General features: G+C 51.5%; 7 protein-coding genes across 7 annotated transcripts; 3 read left to right on the top strand and 4 right to left on the bottom strand.

Annotated features, from left to right (window-relative positions):
- Positions 1-745: 745 nt before the first annotated feature.
- On the top strand, positions 746-1,747 carry JN550_007170 (uncharacterized protein; the record flags this gene model as incomplete). The annotated part of the gene is made up of 1 exon (XM_049318991.1): positions 746-1,747. The coding sequence occupies one exon, from the start codon at positions 746-748 to the stop codon at positions 1,745-1,747; it is 1,002 nt and encodes a 333-aa protein (XP_049170744.1).
- Positions 1,748-6,416: 4,669 nt separating this feature from the next.
- JN550_007169 (uncharacterized protein) lies at positions 6,417-8,094 on the top strand (the record flags this gene model as incomplete). The annotated part of the gene is made up of 3 exons (XM_049318990.1): positions 6,417-6,595; positions 6,660-7,106; positions 7,161-8,094. The coding sequence occupies 3 exons, from the start codon at positions 6,417-6,419 to the stop codon at positions 8,092-8,094; spliced, it is 1,560 nt and encodes a 519-aa protein (XP_049170743.1).
- Positions 8,095-9,059: 965 nt separating this feature from the next.
- Positions 9,060-11,082, bottom strand: JN550_007168 (uncharacterized protein; the record flags this gene model as incomplete). Its single annotated transcript, XM_049318989.1, has 4 exons — positions 9,060-9,346; positions 9,436-10,894; positions 10,948-10,987; positions 11,054-11,082. 4 exons carry the CDS (start codon positions 11,080-11,082, stop codon positions 9,060-9,062), a joined length of 1,815 nt encoding a protein of 604 aa, XP_049170742.1.
- Positions 11,083-12,587: 1,505 nt separating this feature from the next.
- On the bottom strand, positions 12,588-13,252 carry JN550_007167 (uncharacterized protein; the record flags this gene model as incomplete). Its single annotated transcript, XM_049318988.1, has 3 exons — positions 12,588-12,713; positions 12,771-12,893; positions 12,941-13,252. 3 exons carry the CDS (start codon positions 13,250-13,252, stop codon positions 12,588-12,590), a joined length of 561 nt encoding a protein of 186 aa, XP_049170741.1.
- A 3,182-nt stretch (positions 13,253-16,434) lies between these two features.
- Positions 16,435-18,233, bottom strand: JN550_007166 (uncharacterized protein; the record flags this gene model as incomplete). Its single annotated transcript, XM_049318987.1, has 3 exons — positions 16,435-17,809; positions 17,887-17,975; positions 18,210-18,233. 3 exons carry the CDS (start codon positions 18,231-18,233, stop codon positions 16,435-16,437), a joined length of 1,488 nt encoding a protein of 495 aa, XP_049170740.1.
- A 771-nt stretch (positions 18,234-19,004) lies between these two features.
- On the top strand, positions 19,005-20,223 carry JN550_007165 (uncharacterized protein; the record flags this gene model as incomplete). The annotated part of the gene is made up of 3 exons (XM_049318986.1): positions 19,005-19,194; positions 19,295-20,003; positions 20,145-20,223. 3 exons carry the CDS (start codon positions 19,005-19,007, stop codon positions 20,221-20,223), a joined length of 978 nt encoding a protein of 325 aa, XP_049170739.1.
- Positions 20,224-20,993: 770 nt separating this feature from the next.
- Positions 20,994-22,171, bottom strand: JN550_007164 (uncharacterized protein; the record flags this gene model as incomplete). The annotated part of the gene is made up of 3 exons (XM_049318985.1): positions 20,994-21,372; positions 21,444-22,009; positions 22,109-22,171. 3 exons carry the CDS (start codon positions 22,169-22,171, stop codon positions 20,994-20,996), a joined length of 1,008 nt encoding a protein of 335 aa, XP_049170738.1.
- Positions 22,172-22,432: the final 261 nt, after the last annotated feature.

The following is a 22,432-nucleotide window of genomic DNA, read 5'->3' as shown; positions in this document are numbered from 1 at the left end:
GTGAGAACGTCTGAGACTCCAAGAACTCTGAGGCACAGAAAACTGACGCTGATCATAAAGTTGGTATTGCTGATCATCTTTCGCCTCTATTTCCATCCGCTTCACAAATATCCTGGACCGCTCGTCGCAAAACTGACTGATGGATACGGCGGCTACCAAGCAATAGCGAGACGCACTCACACGAACATATGGCATAACCCTGGCAAATATGGCCAGTATAACAAATAACAACGGGGGATAAAAGGGAAAGCAACAGCAAATCTCATTTGCAGATGTCATTTGTGCCTTATAACGACTTACGCATAAGTCCACTAATTTTAGTGAAGGCCCCGTAATACGGTATAGCCCAAACAGACTTCTGTTCAACTCTGTTACCGCATTTCAAGGCACGATAAAAATAATGATGCAAGATGCATACCGGTTCTAACAACAGGTTACAGACATTTACACAAGCCCGCGAATTACCAAGTCTCATGTTTACGTCTCGTCCCGACTAGGCAATAGCCCCAGCATATTCAGCACCTTCGACAGAGAGCTACACCGCCAGAAACGACAGATCATGGGCCAGCCGCTCAGCGATCGTTCAATGAGGATATTCGAACCGACTATGGCGCACCAGATTGGCATTTTTATGCAGATACTATCACGGAGTTGTAATGGCACTAAGCCCTTAAACATGACGGATCAATGCCAACATCTTGGCTTCGATATCATTGGACAGCTAGCCTTTGGCTGCGATTTAAAAATGCAAACGGAAGAATCCAATCGCGCCATAATCAGGCTACTTACTGCTGCAAAGATGCGGGTAAACGCTTTCATGCACTTCCCGGCTTTGGAGTCACTTGATTTCATACTTACCTCCCTGCCATCGAAAGATCGTCGCGACTTCCAACGCATTATCACAGACATCATTAACACTCGCATTTCTGAAGAGGACAAAGGTCAATATGATTTATACGCACTGATGGCTGAGCATACCAAGCCCGGTGGAATCTACGAAAACATACTTTGGAGCGAGGCTATATTTTTCATGACCGCTGGTGGCACACCGCCGGCTACCGCTATGAGCGCTCTTTTCTTCTATCTATCGCGTTTTCCGAAATGTTATGAGAGGCTAGCAAAGGAGATACGCACCAAGTTCTCTTCAGGCCACGCTATTCAGTCTGGCGCGACGCTTGCGTCCTGCAAGTACTTGCGAGCTTGTATCAACGAGTCGTTGCGGATGGCCCCCCCATCACTTGCCACGTTATGGCGGGAGCAGGCAGCTGACGACCTGCAACGCGGTTCAGATCCATTCGTCATTGATGGACATATCATTCCACCTGGTACCCAATTTGGGGTTAACCTCTATGCGATGCACCATAACGAGAAATATTTCCCCGACCCATTCACCTTCAACCCCGATCGGTGGGTGAGTACTGACAGCAAGATTGGCGAGAGTGATGAATCGGGCAGGCATCGGGCGTTCGCGCCATTCATTGTGGGCCCAAGGTCATGTGCAGGAAAGCCCATGGCTTATTCGGAAGTCAGCCTCGTCATCGCCAAAACACTCTGGTACTTCGACTTCCAAAAGGCACCAGGACCTCTTGGAGAAATTGGCCAAGGCAATAAGTGGGAACAGAATGAGATTGGGCACGTCAATGAGTTCCAAATTCGGGATATGTTCAACGAAAACCATCAAGGGCCATACCTGACATTTACTCCGCGCGATAGCTTGCACCATGAACTTCGGTCATTGGGTACTTGATTACAATCTGCATATTACTATATCGCGCCCATCGAATGAAGCTCCGAAATACTTTGGCAACCTGGTTTACCCGGCTTTTTCTTCTTCCGATATAACCTGATGTGTTTTAATAGTGGATTCCCCTTTTCGTTTTCAAGGCCCAAACCCGTGTAATTGTGGCGCCAGCCACTCCCTGACGTAACATTTCCGCACCTATCCCCTGATAACTACTGGCTCGGGGCGCTCACACTCTGTGTTTGATCCGCCTGAAGTGTGTATCTCAAATTCTGTTCGTTTGAGAATGGCATGGTTCGTGTTGGATGTGCCTCCCTGAGCTTCCAGGTCGGGGAGTTCAATATTAGCCATGTTGCCGTTGTTCGTTTCACCTCCAGTAATCGTGATTATACTCGTGCCAGTTTCGTATCTGTTATCCATGTAGCCCAATGTACTATATGGCCAGACAGAAAATTCTTTCGCATGCGCCCTACCCTGACTTCGGTGTCTTCTTCGAACCCATGTTGACGTCTTCAAATTCATTTTGTTTCTCATAAGTCGAATCAAAGGGTGCAGCACTGGGAAGCAGGCAGTCCACAGTCCAATGTGGCCTTCCAGATCAATCCACGGAGCTACTAATGCCATTTTGTAAGTTCTGAAATGTGCCGGAGATTAGCAGTTGCTCTTACAAGTTTTTCCGGTATCACTGTTGATGGTAAAACATACGTGTCAGCCGCGAAATCAGTTTTGATCAAGATGATTAACCTGACAACCCCCGTGATCACAGCGAAGATCCCCACAAAGAAAACAAGCAGAATCGGCATAATCTTTACTGAGAACTTAAGCTGTGAGTGTAGTGCGAATATAGGAAGTATTACGAGGCAAATGTCGATGAATATGCTGACTGCCGAATAAGCTAACATCATTAGTCTCTCTCTGGATGAGTCACGACAATGCCGACTGGGTGCCGCGATGTCCCACAAATCTCTGAGAGAAGACGTCAGATCTGAAGTTCTAAGGCATCATATACGAAGGAGGCTAAACATACGGGACATGCTCGCATTTGAATAGTTCGAAGAAGAAAGCGGTTGAAGTAGTTGCAAGAATGCTGCACGCAAGCGCATAGACACATGCGCGGAACTTGTCTGTGTTGCTTCGTTAGTGGAGGCGAGTTCATAAGGCAAGACGGTCTATTTTCACATACTGTTTTGGCTTAATCGTAGATGGAACGCAGCCATAGAAAGTCGCACACCCCCTGTACCCCAGAAATACAAAAATTGACCAGTGGGTAAGAGCTGAATACGTATTGATTAGTGGCTTAATTTGCTTCGCATAAAGGGGGGTCTGCGTATACTGACCGAAAAAAAGATGGGAATATTCTGAGCTGGTATCTTTTGAACATGAGTCCCGGAGCCTACGGTTACAGCCTTAATCTCGAGCACTGATAGCCCTGTTAAAATAATCTGTAGGGGTTACCATCTAGGTATTCTGTTTCTTGGCATATTGTAACGTACATATGAGATCGCAGCACATATGTCGTCGAGGCCAAATTTTCTCATAATTGTACCTCGAATATAGAACCTTATGCCAATCAGAATTGTTGAGATGATAATAAGGGACAGGTTCAAGTTGAAGAGCATGCGACCTTCGGATTCGACGGGGAGATCGAAAATCGTAAATTCGACGGGCCTCGTGCTCATACTCATTGTGTCGTGGAAAGTGTATAATACGGCTGGGTTCTCAGATAAATGGGCGTTATGGCGATCGGACTGCTTTAAAGAGACAATTGCCAAGGAAATACGTAGTGCTTAGAACCGCTGCTCAAGCTGAACACGTTATGCACAGAGACCGGGAGAATCTTTGACTTTTATATGCTGTGTCATTTAGAAATACCAGTATGAAAAGATGGCAACATGCTACTGTAATGCCAGAACTGTGTAGGCATGCCCAACTCGGGCAAGGGTCAGATGGAGCGCAACACCTTGTTGGACGAGCTTTAGTCATGTCGATCGCCAGTTTAAACTACCACTATCACGCAGCAGGTCAGAATGATGCTTGGATATCTCGACTCTGTTCGTCTTCATTACAAGCATGCAGGGAGCGCATATAAATCTTTACCTAACAGCGTCGGCGGCGCCTCCGACGATATGAGACTAGAGTGTTTTGAGTAAACGTCTGAGAAAAGCACAGGACGGTCTGCGTGTGTAGAAGATGGACTACTGCAGATAGTAGAAACTACAAAAGTTTCCTGCATAAGTAGCGAGAGGCATACTAGAGAAACTTTCGATGGCCCGGCCGCCGAAGTCCTCCTGTTGTGTAACCTGAAGGAATCCAAATCACTATCTAAGACTCGTCAATCATGAGGTGTACTTTCCTATCGCGCGGAATTTTATAAATTTTCCAAGCCAAGTGTTACTTTCAAAATGATATGATCCTTTAAGTCGGCAACAATAACACTCGTTGCTCATTGATGAGTATCGTGCTGGAATTCTGTATACAGCTAAGAATTCGGAACGAAACATTAGCTTTAGGACAGCACATATTACACTCATAGGTCCAGACGATCCGGAGCCCCCCACGTTCCGTTCTTCTCCTTATGCAGGCTAGGTAGGACACGTGAAGGGCAAGCTTCTATGCAGGGAAATGCTGAACTTTGAATAACGACTACCCCACGACCTGACGTTTGCCAAGCCCTATGAGTTGTGGTTACACAGCATACAATACGGGGCAAAGGCTCCACGTTCGCTAACGCCGAGCGATAGTCAAGAAATCACGTGGGCCATCAATGGGTGAATCTGGGTCACGAGTCCATTTCTGATAAGGCAGCCAACTACGGAGTATGCATGGATGATGCCTCTGCTATGATTGAGTCCTGTCGCCTGATTCCTGCAATCAGTGGATCCCGTGTAAAGGCTTATATCTTGACCGTAGTAGAAGCTCTCCTACCAATGATGCCGCCCTCGTCGGGCGGCATCCGATTCGTCATCCTCGTAGCACTTTGTATAAATTGTGATAAACACCGGGACTTCACAGGTGTTTGGAACCTTGGCAAACCATTATATCTAACTTGAAAATTCAAACTCCAGTGAGAAGCAACATCAACAGCCTACTGACGGCACCAGGAGGCAGGTCATACCCATGAAAAGCTATAACAAGGCATATAAGGCGTTGTTAAATAAACATGTTTTCATAGACTGGTTTGTGTTTGCCATCTGTTGATGCGAATATGGTTGAAGGCCTGTCAATGCAACATTGTCGGGGCGGAAGCAGGGATAAGCCTTCCACTGCCCTCGGCCACTGCTAGGCCGTGTCCGGCCAGGATATCTTTTTCAAGGTGTACTGCATCTTCAAGTGGCGGCTTGTTGCTGGCCTTCCCGACAGCATGGCTCTGAACCCCGGTCTGAACTACGAAGGTGCGAATACTGACCAACCAGAGATCCGGCCCGGTCGGGGCATAGTTTTATCAATGACTCGAGTCTGAAATTTCATGCTTCCAGCTGTCCATCATTACCGGTTTAAGAGCAGATATGAAGGTTATTTTAGTGCTTAGGCAGTTTCATACCTACATATGCTTTTTTGGGCGTTACCAGGCATTCGTTACACTGCTCCGCAATTCTCATTGTAGCTCATAGGCACCGCATATGCAGGCAAGCTGCTTGCTACATTGTGTTAAGGACAAATGACGCATGGTTGACAGCCACTAGTGTCGGTCGATTACTCTTGCGGTTGTCAAACTCACTTTGTATCGCCCCGTACGATTCATTGGTAGCCAATAATACCTGGAATGCGATGGTCGTTATACGATACTTGAGTCAGTTTCCAAGTAGTTCTACACACTGCCCCGACAATGGAGCCGACTACATGAAACTAACAGAAAATACGCGATTATAGTCCCAACTACGTGGGTCGCTTAGATATGAAAGGATGTCGAGAAAGTGGTCATATATTGTCGTTAAAACGCGTTGCTAATTATGGAAGAGAATCTCGTCACAATAGATACTTGCAAAGCAATTGGTGTTTTCATTCTACAGGCCGTCGTATCCATATGGGTCCGGTGTAGGCCCTCAAATTGCTGCAACTCTTCTTCCGGGCTAAGCTTGGAGAGTAGCTATCCTAATGCCTATGATGATAGAGCAGTTTTTCGGGAAGACTCAATTTTCATTGCGCATCTACCCGGCTCTTGACTTGTGGCTCGATGTCAAGAAACATTTTATGCGAAGCTGAAGGGTAACTGATTACATTTTGTCGTGATTGACTATCAGTAATATCTATGAGTTATTGAGCCGGGCTGATTAAGTCTTTGCCGCTACGTAGAAAACGAGTGTTCAATGCAGACAATCTCATCTTCTGGTTGACGGCTGCACCTCAGTAGTTAGCGTCCGTAGATAGTGGTGGATAATTGATCCCCAGAGCTAGGTAGCTCCCTTGCTTTGCCTGCGGCTGCAGAAGCATCAACATAACGCGTTATTGCTTTTGGCCAACATTTTCTTTTCTTTTTCTTCCCTGAGGCTCGCCGATCTCACCGCTGGCAACTTCCCAAGGCTAGAGGCAAAATCGCTCAATGACGGCTTGCTCAACCCACTATTGTCTCGTACTCTATCGTAAAAACTACCTCATAGGATACCAGACCCTCATATCAGTCAAAGCTCGTCATTGATTGACCCCAAGCACCCGGAGGAGCAGGAATATGTCCAGCATGGGATTCAACCTCGCTGTAGTCATAGGCGCCGTTGCGGCCACCTACGTCTTTCTGGTCACCCTTCTCCGACTCACCCAGGATGCAAAGGAGCCGCCGTCAATAAGTGATGCTGTGCCCTTTGTCACACCGATGGTCAACCTGGCTTCCAAAGGTGGAAGCTTCTACCATTTGATGAGGTGTGTCCCTGCCACATCCCCTTGTTGATTTGGGGGGCGGATCTGATGATAACGTGGTCACCAGGGACAAATACAACCTGCCAATATACACGTTGCGGATGCCGGGCTCGCGGCTTTACATCGTCAACTCCCCCTCGCTACTAACGCCGATCCAGAATCAATTTAGAAAGCTATCCTTCACCGCCCTAGAGGCGATCGTAGCTGTCAATGTCTTTGGTGTGAGCAAAGACACCAATGCAATAATAGGGGGCGACGTGACGAATGATACGGGCTATCTAATGAATTTCCCCAAGTATATTCATTCCGCTCTGAGTGCCGGACCTGGTCTGGACGCCCTCAACACAAGGTCAATCGAAGTTATCACTCAGTCTTTGGATACCTGGGTCAGAAGTGGATCGACAACCGTCAAAATGTTCGAATGGGTTCGTCACGAGCTACTCTTAGCTTCCACCGAAGGTGTGTATGGACCCGGGAACCCCTTTCGCGACCCTGCTATGGAGAAGGCTTGGTAGTAAGTCTCAAATGACTTCACGAAGCAAGTGTGACTACTAATTAATTATGAAAGCACATTTGAGCCACATATTATGATGTTTGTTTTAAACATATATCCTCGCATCTTCGCCAGGAAGAGTTTCAAAGCACGCGAATATATGGTGAAAGTCTGGGAGCGCTATTTCGACGAGGGCTTATATAAGAAAGGCTCTGAGCTAGTCAAGGCTCGTGTCAAGATTAACGAAGACTTTGGAATCTCCCTTGAAGACACTGCACGAATTGAAATCGGTGGTAGTCAGGCTATCCTCGCAAACACACTGCCGGCAACGTTTTGGGTTATCTACCACGTATTTTCCGACCCGGTAGTCCTTCAAGACATCAGATATGAGCTGCTTCAAGGCGTGTGCGAAGATAAGGACGGTAACTATATGATTGATTTGACCCATGTCAAATCGTCTTGCCCGCTCCTGTTGTCCACGTTTAAGGAAGTGATGCGTATCCACTCCACCAGCACGGCCACTCGAATAGCCATGGAGGATCATCGGCTTGACGGCAAGTATCTCCTCAAGAAGGGAAGCACTATCATGATGCCGTCAAAGGTACAACATACCAACCGTGCCGTTTGGGGCCATACGGTGGATGAGTTTAATCACAAGCGTTTCATGCGCGAGCCAGGTGTCAAGCGTGTCAATCCAGTGGCTTTCCGCGGATTTGGTGGGGGTACGACGCTGTGCCCTGGGCGGCATTTTGCATCCACTGAGATTTTGATGTTCACAGCTCTAGTCGTTCTGCGGCTCGATCTCCACCCGGTGGACGGCAAATGGGCCCAGCCCTCGACGGCCAAGTCGCCAATGGTGAATGCTATGCCGATTCCGGACTTAGATATCACTGTTGAGCTTCGACCTAGGAACTCGAGAAATTGGAAGGTATCCTTTTCCGGCTATGCTAAGGACATGGAGATATCAGCAGAAGACATCGGAGGGATCACCCATGTTCCAGAGCATTGAGAACAATCGTTGATCCTCTTGGGTTATATATATATATATATATATTTAGGGTTAGTTCGCTATTCTTACTGCAACACTTCTCGTTCAGAAATACCGACTTCCCAGCCACCTTACTGGCTGCCTTGTGTAGCTTGCAATAGGATGGTTCCATCTCATATGCTTATCGACCGCTTCGGCAAATCCTTCACTGGAGCCCCAAATGTACAATCCAACAAATACAGCATCAATATGTTCTCCATGGTAGTTGCCGGCTTATCTGTTCTCCGTAAATTTCAGGACGGGCAATTTCTTGCACGAGAATGAAATTAAGCGTGATGAAAAGTCAGCCCACAAGATCCACTTCTACTTATCGCTGACTTTGACTTTGGAAACGGCCGGCCATGTTCCTTCAACCCACCCTTCCCACGCCCACCCTAGTGTCCGTTCGCGTCAGACGTTGTAGGTGGTTTGAAGGGACATAAAAGTTCAGATCAGGCTAAACTAAGACCGGAATGCAGAGATTTATAGCCACCTAGCAGTTTATCGGCAAGCTGCTGCCTTACATCGAATGCCGACCAGTGACAAGGTGAGAAGGAAAATGGATTGTGCATCGGGGAGGAACGCAGACTTAAGAAGGCATAAGAGCCCGATGTCCCGAAGGGCCAAGTACACGCGGAAGCAGCCAATCAATGGAGCTACACGATTGATTTACAGTTCCGCTCATCTAGTAATAGACGTATAGCGTAGTGTTGCCTGGCGCAATATCAGGTGAATCGCCGACACGGTTTCCATGTAATTAGCATGCATTTATGGGCGACCCACTTTATTCAAGTTACGGTTAAGGCTTTCGCAACGAAGTTTACAGGCTTCGATAACGGTTGAAGACGCTGATTGAAGCAACTGCCACAGTTATTTCTCTCATTTGGCCACTAAAGGGGGAACACCAGGTTGTCACTGGACTAAAGATTGTTGTGATATGAAGCAAGCTACATCAACGCCTCAACTAGCATCCCTTTCCGTTCTCTGACTACCCTCGAACACGCAAGTTGAAGCGCCTCCTTCAGATCTTTCACCGTTCTCGCTCGTACGCCTTTTGTCCAGCCTTGTGGCTGTGTCTGGCCCCCCCAGTTTACCTCAGAACCGGTCGCTGCCTCGGCCAAAGCAGCATAATTGGGTGTTGGACGGAAGGAAACGTTAACTTCGTCGTCGGAGGCGGATGTACTTAGACCAGTGGGGTATACAAGCTCCGTCGAGTTTCGGGGAGCTTTCCAGCCTGAAGAGCAAGAAGCGTCAGCGGGTTCGGTATAGGAAAATTGGGTTCAGTTTTTCTAGAAGAGCAAGGAAAGAGGCACTATGACTTACCGCCGTTGTTTAAGACAATCGTCAGGATTGGAATCTCGTATTTGCTGGCGACCCATAGCGCACTGGAGGGTGCTGCACACATAAAACTTCCATCACCGACAACGTGGCACACAAGTCCTTGCTTGCGCTCACCCTTACTCTCTAAATCTGTGAGTGCCATCTGGACGCCTAGCGCCGCGCCATTGCTCCATCCGATACCTGTTCCACCACAATTAATCCAGCTTCCCGCTCGGCTGGGCTGCAACTGATCGTGTAATATCTGGGAAGCTGTGACTGCTTCGATAACAAATGTTGTGGAGTCCGGGAGTATTTTCTTGAGAAGACTCCCAATGTTGTGTGCGTCTAATGGTTCCGAGTCACCTAACCGAGGTTGAGAAGCAATATTCGCTAGGCGAGCCTTATGGATTTCGGCGCGGGCAACTTTGCGAGCTGCAAACTTGGGATCTTGAATCGCCAAAGATTCGTGACTCTTTATGCAGTTGACTAACTGTGTTAGTGCAGTGAAGCTGTCGGCTTTCCAGCGTCCATGTGCAGGGAAGAAGGATACGGGAATCTGTTGATTGAGGGGATCAATATCCACGTGATATATCCTAACACCCTTTTGTGGCGGGTTGCGAGAGGGGATCCAGGGGACATCGCAATCAAGTAATAAGATCATATCCGCATTTTTCGTGCATTCGTCGTAGCTAAGGCGGAAGCCTTCGGACGCGATATGGGAGAAAGGGAAGCATACATCGCTCCCTCCCGTGTCATGTACACGTATACCAGGAAGTAGGTCGGCTAAGGCGACGAGGAGTTCTGGTGTTCGTCGATCGCGGCCAGAGTATCCTGTAATGACCAGTGGGCGTTCAGCTTGGACTAACGCTGTACAGATATCGTGAACAGCATCGGCTGGAAGTGCGCTCGGCCCGATCGGCACCCATTGATCGTGATCCAGTGAATACGGCGGAATTTCTTGAGCCAGAACCTCTCGTGCGCTAGCGATGTATACAGGGCCTTTAGGCGTGCTTTCTGCAAATTGAAGGGCGCGCCCAATGGTCTGTTTAATGTTGAGCCCAGTACGGACTTCACCTGTATACCTGCAATATTGTCGCACAATAGCTTTCTGATCTGGCGCTTCTTGCAGCCAATGCATATATTCAGTCCGTGAGCCGGGGAGCTCTCCAGATTCGGTATATGGACAGAGGCCTGCAAAAATGAAGACCGGGGCGCGGCCGATGCTTGCGTTATGAACACCTTGACCCAGAGCCTGTGTACCAACGTCGACGTGCACAAGCACAGCCTGTGGTCGTCCTGAGACTCGTGCATAGCCATCAGCCATCGATATGGCAGTGATCTCGGAAGGGCACGTAATCATCCGGGGCCAGGAATTAGGCCGTTCTCTCTTGCCTTTGACGATGGCCTCGATAATGGACGGGTGATCAGATCCGACGTTGACGAAGCATGCCGTGATTCCCGCCTTTGAATGAAAGTAAGACTTGGACTTACTGATAGGAGCCTGGTAGGACTTACTTCCCAGAGAGCCTCGAACAGGGCGAACGCGGTCGTGTAGCTATGGGAAGGTCAGTTTGGTGCTCTTCTTCAAGCGAATTAACGCCACAAGGAACTTGCTACTAACGCTCCAGTGCTGCTCTGAGGCGACACCATGGCTGCTTTACCTTGGGAAGCTGTATGGTGCGTTTGAAAATTCCCCGAAAAGACGGTGATGGACGCAGCTGGTGATGGCTTGCAAGACCAAGCAACGAAATGTAAGAAAGGTGTTCGATGCCGTAGTCTCAGGCGGCAATTTGGCTTTTGAGCAGTATTCATCGTCGGGCTGCGGAAGGCACGAGCAAAGGAAGGTCGAAAAGCCATTCTGATAATTATAGATTGGGTGGGTGTATTTCGCCGTGCAAGAAAGCAGCACAAACGATGGACATACGCAGCAGGTGGAGGGGCCAACAGAACCAAGTAAGCCGGAGCTGCCGAGCGGGAAATGGGGGCAGCAGGGCCCTGGATTAGAGAACGCTGTATGCCCCCTTGCATGATCTGGCCCACAGAGGCCGGCGTGGCTCGACTGGCAAGCCTATAGGAATAGAACAGCCTGCAAGGGGTCAACAACCTCCAAGGAGCCCTGCCATACAGCTAACGCCATAAAGTCCCGGGGACTAAAGCTACCTAGATGCGATGCATCTAGGTAATGTACAACATATCTGCAAGGGAGTTCACATTGGTGATGCTAATCGCGAGACATATACCCACTGTCATCCGTAACATGGCTACAATCATGTACGTATTTCCCCTCTTTGTCCACAAGGCAAGTCTCAATTGTGACATTGTAGAAAACCTCGCGAGTCAACAGAGGCGATTGGCGTGTCGCAAATGTTCATGTGATTCCCTGCGCCAGATCGCTCTACTACTGAGGAGTACTTGATTGTGGCAACATGACCTAAGATACAAGCCAAAACGATGCAGAACGGAAACTATTGAAGATGCTAGGCACAGGTTGAAAACGTGTCAGATGCACTGTTTTGCACAATTCAGGTCTTATAGAGCGATCTAGGTTGCGAGGTTTCCCTTTTCTGGAACACTAGTTGTTCAATTTTAGCCGCGCTCCATCTTGAAGATTTGTATCGGGTTGAGACAGGCCGACAGCAATTTTGTAGAGGTCAGAATACTTTGATATCAAATTGCAAACCGGTTCATAGTCGCCATTAGGCTTTGAGCAGTAGTTCGCACACGTTTCCAAACAGTGTCCTCCGATGATTATATAGTATTGCTCGGGTGAATAGCAAATACCTTGCGCTACCGGCAAGATGTCTCTGTATGCAATAAGATACAAAGGTGGACTACAAACCCGACTGCAATGATAGATGCTTGAAAAAGAATCATATAGCGAGGTACATAAGCATTTCCATGTTCATCGAGTCAGATTTACGTATAAGTACTTATTTTAAGCTCTGCAAACATATTTGTAGTCAATTTTGGAGATTGACTAGCTGCAACTATTTCATTACACTTCCAATTAAGTGTTCCTAAGCATGGCTAGGCTCATGCTCATTACACTTGAAAGTAACGCTCTCAACATCCCACCCCGACGTCTCCTTCTCTCACTATTTTGATCTCCATCGTCCCTTAGATCACTGGTTATAAACAAGGCAATAAAACCCCGACTAGGAGAGCTGGAGGCCCTCGTATTGTTGAATTGCAGTCTGAACAGTCATTCCAAGAGATCCAGCCTGGTTTTGAAGATCGGTTGCACGACTCTCAACCTGATCAATGAGTGCAAAGGCGAGGGTCTACTAGAGATTAGCCGAGAACATTTTTTATCAAAGGGAGGAGGGACAAGTTCTTACGTCGACGATTGCCTCGATCTGACGTAGCACTGCAGCAACGGGAGCCCCGATGAAAGGTACAGTCTGGAAAAGACCGGCCTTACCAATGAGGATGTTCAAGAGTTGCTGGTGGATGCGTACGAACTGTTGCATTCGTTAGGCCTGTTTCTCCAACAGTAGAGAATACTCACCTCGCGGAAGGCATCGAAGACATCGTCAGACTCAGTGCCGGCGGGGATCGGTTCCATTCCCTGCATCGATGCCAGGGCGGCAGAACCAGTAGATACGATGTCGGTGAAGCCGGTGATAATCTGAGGGAAGGGCCCTTGGCCGGCAACGACGAGCGGCCCGTTGACGATTGTCAAGCTCTGTGCTGGCGCTTGCAGAGCCTGAGACTTCTCAGTCAGCATGTTGATGTTGTTCACCACATCAGCAGGAGTAATTGCCAATGCTGACGTGGCGAAAAGGGACAATGCCACGCTGATGATCTTTGAAGCGAACATGTTTCGTAGAAGTATTCGGTGTAAGGGGTACTGAGGTGTGGGAAATTGCTGATGAATGTTGGTGTGTGAGGATTGGATAATGCAGTGCTTTTTGGGAAGAAGATAACTACGTATTTATATTCTCTTGAAGCAACTATCTCGTCAATGGTATCTCTCAATTCTTTAAAGATTTGGAGTAGCTAAATGACAGACATAGCAAGCTGAACCCTGATCAACCCTCGAGGCTCCATGAGTAGACTGATCCACTTCGAGTGATCGGCCGCTATTGAAAGAGAGCTTCAGGTGAATATGGAAAAGCGTACTCGTCTTCGGCCAGCTGAATACTACTGAAATTTTGAGCGCTGTCTAATTACGTCACAGGTGAACATGCCGCTTGGGACCCGATAGACTTAAGTCCAGTGTTTGAATTGAATAGAGCTTGAAGCTCCTCTGTATGGCTGGAGGAAACTCCACGATGTCGATGTGTCACAAAAATGCACACAAACTATTGGCCAACTATCCGAAGGTGATCTTGAATAGACTGCTCTAGTCTATTCTTGGCTGACGCTAATTTCACCGTCACATTGAGCGGAGAAGGCACTTCTATCTCAATACAATACGCGATCTGCAAAGCTATATACTAACAAAGCCAATTAGCGGCTCGGGCCTACCCGCCAGACGGACTGCGTCTTGCCGATTGGCCCGTTCTTTGCTATGCCCCTGAAAGTCAGATATTATACCCCTGCAATATCTATGACTACCAGTACTAGTGTCTGGTGCGCCGACCTAGCAAAGTTCTCAGCACTTCAATGTGTAAGATAGACAGATCGACCTCGATAATAGCTACTTTCACAAGAAGGAGGGACAAGAAGTGTGTTGGAGCGGATGCCTCCCCGATTAAACTTACAGGGTCGCCGAGTTTGACTAGGCATGTGCCCAGATCTGCCTAACCACCAAAGATGGTGGGCAGTTGATGTGATGATGACAATGTGTTTCTTTCCCCACACGGAATCCGGGGCAGTGAATCTGAAGAATGTTTTCAAACAAATGGAATGAAACAGCGTAACAACATTGAGTCCAACGTCCATTGTGGCCAACATAGTGTTACCATGACAGTATGATGGGTAACGCGGCAAATCATGCCTCTGACCAAAGGATGTCTTCATGTGATTCCCTGGAGCTAGGAACATATTCGTGGTTAGTGACATATAGTGGTATCACTCTACATGCCGGCTACGGCACCCTGTCACCAACCCAATGAACGCGAAGATGGATGGACTATAGCGTGCGGATCCCAATGAGCTGTAACAGGCGATCATAGGCTCTGGCACCACCAACACTCGGAAAGACCCCAGCGGATGGCTAACTGTAACATTCCTTCTTTGTCCTCCCTGTTGAAATAAACATTTGGCAGATATCCCCGGACATGGTAAAAGTATTGTTTTTTGAGATCTATCGCAGCCTACAATGATCCCTCATCGTGGTCGCCGAAGTCTTCGAAGTGATTATGACACCCTTGACGATCAGTCAAGTGAGTTGCATCATTGTGGGAATAGGACCCTGACAAAATGATGACTTTACTTAGAGGCTAGCGTTCGGGATCTTGTGCCTCCGTGAGGTCGCCGATATGCGGCCTTACTAAGTTGCTAACTAGTGCTCAGAGGCTAAATATGTGGAGATCGAGAATACTGAATGAGATTGGCCACATCCTGGACGGCTGGCTCCTGTGAAGTCATCGTGGCTCCACAAAGCGACTCCAGGCTAGCTCTTGCGGAACATCAAAGACTGTGTATGAAGCACGACGCCAAAATGTTGACCGCATGCCACTGGCTCGTCGTTGCCAGAAACACGAGCTTCCCCAACAGCGAGGGTTGCTTTAACCTTAAGATGTGGATCTTCGACGATCGGTGGATAACACGGTGTTATGGCATGCAGGCGTGGCAGGGCCCATGATGTCCTTGTAGTATTTCCGGAACTTGCACAGCTCGACCTCCACTAGTACTTGACAGAATCATCAAGTAAGTGGCCAAAACACATCAGAGTACATTGTCTATTACTAGCCACCTTAGCCCCTCGTCGCTTATGGTACAGCCATATGGCGGACGTGCAACAACGGCATGATCATCCTGTCTGAATGACCATCACCGATCTCAGAGTCTTCTATTGTCCCTAGTCACTCACACCCCCTGAGTTGTTGAGTTCGTGTCCCATATTTGCAAGACTATCGAAATTTTACATTATTCATGATATTTTCTGTCAAGTGAGCGGTGTATCATGTCCCATATCGAGCTGTCCTGAAAGTCCTATGGTGTGCTTCAATATAACAGAGCACTCGGCTATGGCCTGTTGAACGACGACGGAAAGTCTTTGCGCTAATCCCCCCTTTCTTACGCTCGCGTGTCGATAGGGTTTGGGGCAACCGAGGAGTTAAGCCGCGTTGGTGTCTTGCCAGCAAGGTGGCAGGAGGCGGGATGCAACCCAAAGCCAAGTGTACAAAAATTTATTTCGTTGCAAACGCTCGGGACATTTCGCTGATCCATAGTGTCAGATCTAAAGGGTGGTAGTATTCACGAATTATTCAATGTTTCACCTGTCAAAATATCTTGACTGGCTCCAAGGTACTGATCCCAACGTCTTAGACCAATTGGTATAAACCTAGACCTGCCAACTGCAAATCTCGAGCTGGCTCTCACTATGAAAGGTCAAGTCATAGAAGTCTTCAATGTCATCAAACCCACAACCAGTTGATTCGGACACTTCACACGATGCTTGCAGATGACTGTCGACATATTGGCGAGTCAGAAGATACTGGTCCACTCGCCAAGTACCACTTTGATAGATTACACTGCTAAAGGTCTTCCACAGCAGCAAGTGAGACTTGAGAATGCGAAAGCCGCCCGGCAGGGCCTCAGGTCGGGGGTTGGTAAATAATTCGGGACTTCCGCCGTGCACAGGGTTAAAGCAATGGCATGGTAGTGGCGAAAAAAAAGTGATTCCGCCATCCAGCGCTCAGACGCAGAGTCCTGCCACTCCGGATCCTTCGCTAAATGCACACGGCGGCTCCAGGCTTGCTACCGGAATGCCTAGTATTACATAACTCTAGTCTTACATGCAGATGAATGGACACTGCCGTCTCGTTGTGAATTACAAAAGTTGAGTCGTAGCTTGTCGCTCAGATCTCATCGTGATATACCACGGACGAGCTATCGAATCTCAACCCCAAGCTTCTCCACCAGGGCCTGCGTAAGCCGGTCGTGAAGCTCGTTGGTCTCGGTGTTCGTCAGCGTGCGCTCAAGGCTGCGGTAGTTTATGCGGTAGCATAGACTCCTGCGGCCCGTCTTGGGGTGCGTGAAGTCGTCCACGACCTTGGCGTCCTCGACGACATCCCCGCAGACGCTGCGGACGATCTCCATGAGATCATTCTCGTGAAAGCCATGGGCGTTGGCTTTGGTGCTACCCCCCGCGGCCGACGTGGACTTGAGCCAGAACGATACGTCCTTGTAGCAGCCGGGGTACTTGGAGAAGGGCACGAAGCGCTTGAGCGAGTCGAGGTTGTCCGACACGCCGACGAACTGGTTGGAGAAGCGCGGGTCCTGTGACCAGAAGAGGCGGATGTCGGGGATCTGGAAGAGCAGCATGGCGATTCGCTCCAGCCCGATGCCGAAGGCCCAGCCGAGCTGGTTCGGCACGCCGGCATTGATGTACAGGTCCTGCTTGACCACACCGCAGCCCAGCACCTCGAGCCAATCCCCGCCGTAGTAGACCTCGAGCTCCCAGGACGGGCTCGTGAACGGGAAGTAGGCCTCGACCCATCTCACGCGCAGCGGCTCGTCGACAAAGTCGGGATCGGCCCTCTTGGCGGCGCGGGCGGCGCGGCTGAAGATCTCGACGACCATGAGCTCGAGGCTGCGCTTCAGATGGGCGCCGATGGCCTCGGCCTCGGCGGCCGAGTGGTGGTCGTCCTGCAGGGGGTTGCGCTCGGCGTGGAAGGGCGGGTTGGGGTCCTCGACCTTCATGGCGTGAGTCGGCAGTTTTTCTAGGTCCGACCAGACGGCGGCAGCGACGTCGCCGCCCGGGGCATTAGCGCGGTCCCAGCTGCGGGCGCCCTCCATCTGGTGGAAGACGGGGTAGTGGCTCCGGTCGACCTCATCGCGGCGGTAGACGTCGGCGCTGATCAGGTAGCCGGGCGACAGGTTGGCGCGGAAGAGGTCGGCCTGGTGGGCGGAGGTGTGGGTGCGCAGCAGGGTCGACTCGTTGACGTAGTAGGTGTCGGACTTTGCGCGGCCCGGGTGGTCGAGGGGGAAGCCCAGCGAGTCGAAGTTCTGGTGGGTGGTGACGACGGGGTCGAAGGTGTTGTGGTACTTGTAGGTGGGCGCGGGGAAGACGGACTCGATGATCTGGCGCGTCACGTAGACGGGGTGGTCCTTCTGGAGATGCAAGCGGCGCGGGACGTTTGCAATGATGTTGGGGGGCGTGTTGAACCAGGAGTCGGTCTTGTAGCTGGCGCCATTGATGTCGACGGAGGACTGGGTCGGTGGCTGTGCGGGTTTCGCGGGAGTCGTGGCTGGATGTGCTGTGCTATATATCAGAATCGGAGCTCTCTGGGTAGCAAGCAAGCAGTGCCGTGCCGTGGGACCACCTCGCTGGAAACTGACCTGACGACAGTGTCCTCCTCTGCGCGGTCCAAGCCCTGCAAGGAGCCGTCAAACAGGGCGAACTGGCCCAAGAGATGCTCCTTAAGCAGCTATACGCTGCATTGAGCCGGGTCGACCGCATGTTGAGCCTGGTCGCCGGGGGGTGAGGACGCTGATATGTGGTCGCGAAAAATCCAAGAAGCTCTCCACGGTCCCAGCACGGCCGACTCGGTTCGTTCCGGCGTGTCGGAGCCGCCTTTAGCATCGTATGGTACTATGATAGTCTTTACAGCCAATGAGAGCCCCTGGGCTTAGCACCACCAGGATCCTGGCCAGGGTCTTACCAGGGCCTCGCTCACTCTTCCCATTGCGGCAAGCCGGGGAGGGGGGGGGGGGGGGGGGGGGGTCTGCACAACAATCTGCATCTGCACAATGACGCCGGCAAAGGACGGGATTCCATCATGGTGGCTTTACCTCTGATTCTCCAGCAACCTTGGCTCGGAACTTATTACTGCGCACTGCGAGCCGTTCGTCGAGCAAGCTTTTCTGGCATTCTGCAAGCGCCCTGCGTCAACGGCATCCAGTCGTGCAGAAAAGTGGGATTCTCCCAAGGTTGAGTCGACGATCAGCCCGTGGGCGTCGGCCGTCACCCGTCTCTTGCTGCCGCGCCTCGGGAAACCGCTCAAAAATTTACGACCGGCGCGCCCCCGATAACGTCGTCACCTCGCTCCGCCTTCCGCGCGCGACAGCCTTATTATCTCCGTCCCGTCCTGCCTCGCTCTTCAGCCCCGCGCCATTGGCACCACTGCTTCTTCTCCGACTGCCCTCCTGGACCGAGCCTCGCCCTGCAGCCTTTCCTGTCTTGTCGCGAAACATCTCTTATTCTATGGCGCAGGCGTGCCGTGCAAGCCGTATACGCAAACCTTGATTAAAAGAGAAAAAAAAAAAACTCTGAGCCCACAACCGGAAAGCAGAGCAGAGAAAAGCCATGTTCCAATTGGGCTGCCAGTACTAGAAGTTCGAATTGCTAGCCGAGAGCCGCGCCACATATCGCGAACACTCCTCTCCTCCTCTCCAACCGTCTTCTCTCCTCCCGCCTCCGGCGAGGCATGCAACCGACCGTGTGCATGACAAGCAAGATGGTGGCCTCCCAAGAGACAGTGCCCGTCGCGGCCGCGGCGCCGACGACGACCATGACCACGGACGCCGCGCCGGCCGCCAAGCCAAAGAGACAGAAGAAGCCGCTGCCGAAACAGATTCACTACCCTTTCTGGTTCGGTGGCTCGGCCAGTAGTATGGCCGCCTGCGTGACGCATCCTCTTGACCTGGGTAAGCAGCTCCGCGGGCTCCTCTTCTCCCCCCCCCCCTCCCCTACCTCCCCTTTGGAGGAGACGAGAAAAAAAGACAGCGCGCTGACACCAGCCTGCAGTCAAGGTCCGGCTTCAGCTGCGCTCCGGCGACGCGCCCAAGTCCATGATCGGCACCTTCGGCTACGTGGTGCGCAACGAGGGCCTGCTGGGCCTGTACTCGGGGCTGTCGGCGTCGCTGCTGCGGCAGATGACGTACTCGACGGTGCGGTTCGGCGTGTACGAGGACCTGAAGCAGCGGTACGGGCCGCGCGACGGCAAGCCGTCGCTGCCGCTGCTGATCGGGCTGTCGACCTTCTCGGGCTTCCTGGGCGGCGTCTCGGGCAACGCCGCCGACGTGACCAACGTGCGCATGCAGCAGGACCGCGCCCTGCCCGAGGCCCAGCGCCGCCACTACCGCCACGGCCTCGACGGCATGTTCCGCATGCTGCGGCACGAGGGCGCCGCCTCGTGGTTCCGCGGCATCCTGCCCAACAGCGTGCGCGCCGCCCTCATGAACGCCAGCCAGCTGGCCTCGTACGACACCATCAAGACGGCCCTGATCCAGCACACCCCCATGGGCGACACCACCACCACCCACTTTGCCGCCTCGCTCATGGCCGGCTTCGTCGCCACCACCGTCTGCAGCCCCGTCGACGTCATCAAGAGCCGCGTCATGAGCGCCAGCGGCAAGGGCCAGAGCGTCGTCGCCCTGCTGCGCGACATCACGGCCCAGGAGGGCGTGCGCTGGATGTTCAAGGGCTGGGTACCCAGTTTCCTGAGGTTGGGACCGTAAGTTACTCCTGCTCTTCCCCCCCCCCTTTTTTCCCCCCTGTGTCCGAGCGGGCCCCAGGTTTTATTATGCTACGGGAGGAGTTGGGATGGGGTTTGCCCTCACCATGGGACGAACAAGGCGCTAACCAGTGTGTGCAGTCAAACAATCTGTACATTCCTATTCCTAGAAGCACACCGCTCGACCTATAGACGTCTCATGGGCATCCCGGATTCTTAGTGTGGGATAACCAACCCTCGCGGGGGCTTTTTGGAAAGCAGGCAACACGGCGATTGGACAGGACACATGATAGACACGCCTGGGTTTTATATATATGGGCAGTAGGAGGATATACCTCGGGGCGTTGGTGGGAAACCTTGGTCCTATTTGCATATGCATGCGTTTGCATCGTTGCCGGCGTTTCTTTTGGGCACGGATCGAATAGAGCTCACAGCACCAGCAGCACGTCATTTGGTTCAATGCATCTTCTTATTGATCAGAATGCATATGCAGCTATTAGTTTTTCCTGTTGCGCTACGTCCTCGAACTTCCCCAAAAATTTGGGAAATGGTGCATTAATTGTTTGCGACGATGCTGGCTGCCATCGAGCCTTTCCAGGCTGCCCGTCTTTCGCAATACACACCTCGAGGTCAGACCTCTACGTTCAGTAGAAGCAGGCAGGATTGGTCTTTCACCAATACACTGGCTGCTGATTTCCTGATCGCATAACAGCCCTGCCGAGTCCCTACCGAGATCCGGTAACCAGACTTCAGCCTCCACCGCTGGCACCAGCCTCCGTACTGTTCGCTGCTCTGATATACATGGCGGGTGGGGGAAAGTTCAGGGGGCTTCCCGCGTTTTTCACAATCAACCACCAGAAACAGTCGTCGAAGCCACTCGACGTCAACTCCAGAACGCCTCCCACTGTGTGCGAGAATGTTACATCTCAAATCACCACGCTTTTGACCGCCCGGTATGGAATCCAAATTCTCGTGTCAACAAAAGGACATTTAGCTCCAGCCGCCCTGGCCAGAGTTTCCATAAGGAGTTGTGCCGTAGGCAGTAGCACCTCCACCCCATGCGCTTTGCGCACCGCCGTTACCGTACGCCGTCTGATAGCCGTCGTTTTGATACATGGCGCCGTCGTCCATGGCACCGGGGCTCTGGGGGCCGTCGTACTGATCATCGATGTTGGACTTCTCGCCTAGTCCTGTTATGAGCTTGGCGAGCTTCTGCTGTAATTCGGAGATGCCAAGCTGGATGATGGCGTCGGGGTCGATGTTGCCAGCGCTCTCCACCTCGAAGTAGAATCGGTTGGGGACAGCGTCGTAGTCAAACGGCTCTCCCTCCTGAGGAGGGTCCTCCCAGTCTGCATACTTGCTCTTGGGCCTAGATGAAGGGTTAGACAACGGATTCCAGCTTCGGTCGTAACCCAGGGACACGGTGGGGTGTAAACATACCATTCGGCCTCGGCATCGGTCTCGTACCAGAGATCCAGGTGATGCAGCTTGTTGTGAGGGTCGTACTCGAAACCGACGGCGGACGTAGGCATCCACTTGGCGTGCTCCTTGGCGATTCCCTTCTTGGCCATGCATTCAATGTGAAGCTCCTGGCCTTTGCGCAGCTTGCAGATCAAGGGGCCGAGACCCTCGGGGTCGGTGATGATGGGGTTTCCGACGGTCTGGTTGGGTCTGGCCGAGCTCACGCTGAAGTCGCTGGCGTGCACATTCATGATCTCGTCGCCCAAGCACTTAGCGTGGAGAGTCAGGATGACGGTACACTTGTCGCAGTGGCCACCGCAGTCGCAGTCGCGGGCCATGGGCATGTCTTTGATGTTGCGGGAGTCGAGGGGGATCAGGCCCAGGCGGTGGGCGATGAACTCATCGGCCAGGACCGACGTGTTGGCCATGAACTCGACCAGGTCGATTGCGACGGTGGGGACTTCGGCCTGGATGATGCGACGCAACGAGTTGGCGAAGGACAGGTCGACATTGGACAGCTCGAAGTTGACGTGTGTGGAATCGGCCTAGACGGTGGGTAAAGGTGAGCTTCCTTGTCCTTCTTCTCCATCACCACGACCACGACGAGAAATCGGAGAGGCACGGCCGCAACCACCATCACATACTTCAGAGATCTTGACCGCAGGTCCCAAGGCCTCGGTGTCCATGTCCATCGCGTCGTAGTCCATCTTGACGAGCCTCAACGGGCGGGGCACGCACACGCGCAAGGAGCACGTCGGCGAGATGGGGAAACGTCGGCAACAGGGAAGGCGCACGAGAAAGGCTGGCGTCGACGGGCTCGCGGTGAGCCAGGAGAGGGAGTCGGTCTGGTCGGCAGGCGGGAATGTGAAGTGAATGATTTCGAGGCTGAAAGAAACGGCCGCTGACAGCCACACCCCAAGGTCGCTAAAGGTCGCGCGGCTAAAGGTGGGCCACCGCGCCACACAGAG

This window comes from Neoarthrinium moseri (assembly GCF_022829205.1).
Source record: "Neoarthrinium moseri strain CBS 164.80 chromosome Unknown scaffold27_Wmoseri_CBS_16480, whole genome shotgun sequence".
NCBI classification, from domain to species: domain Eukaryota; kingdom Fungi; phylum Ascomycota; class Sordariomycetes; order Amphisphaeriales; family Apiosporaceae; genus Neoarthrinium; species Neoarthrinium moseri.
The sequence above is the reverse complement of the archived record's forward strand: the minus strand, read 5'-3'. Positions and strand labels throughout refer to the sequence as shown.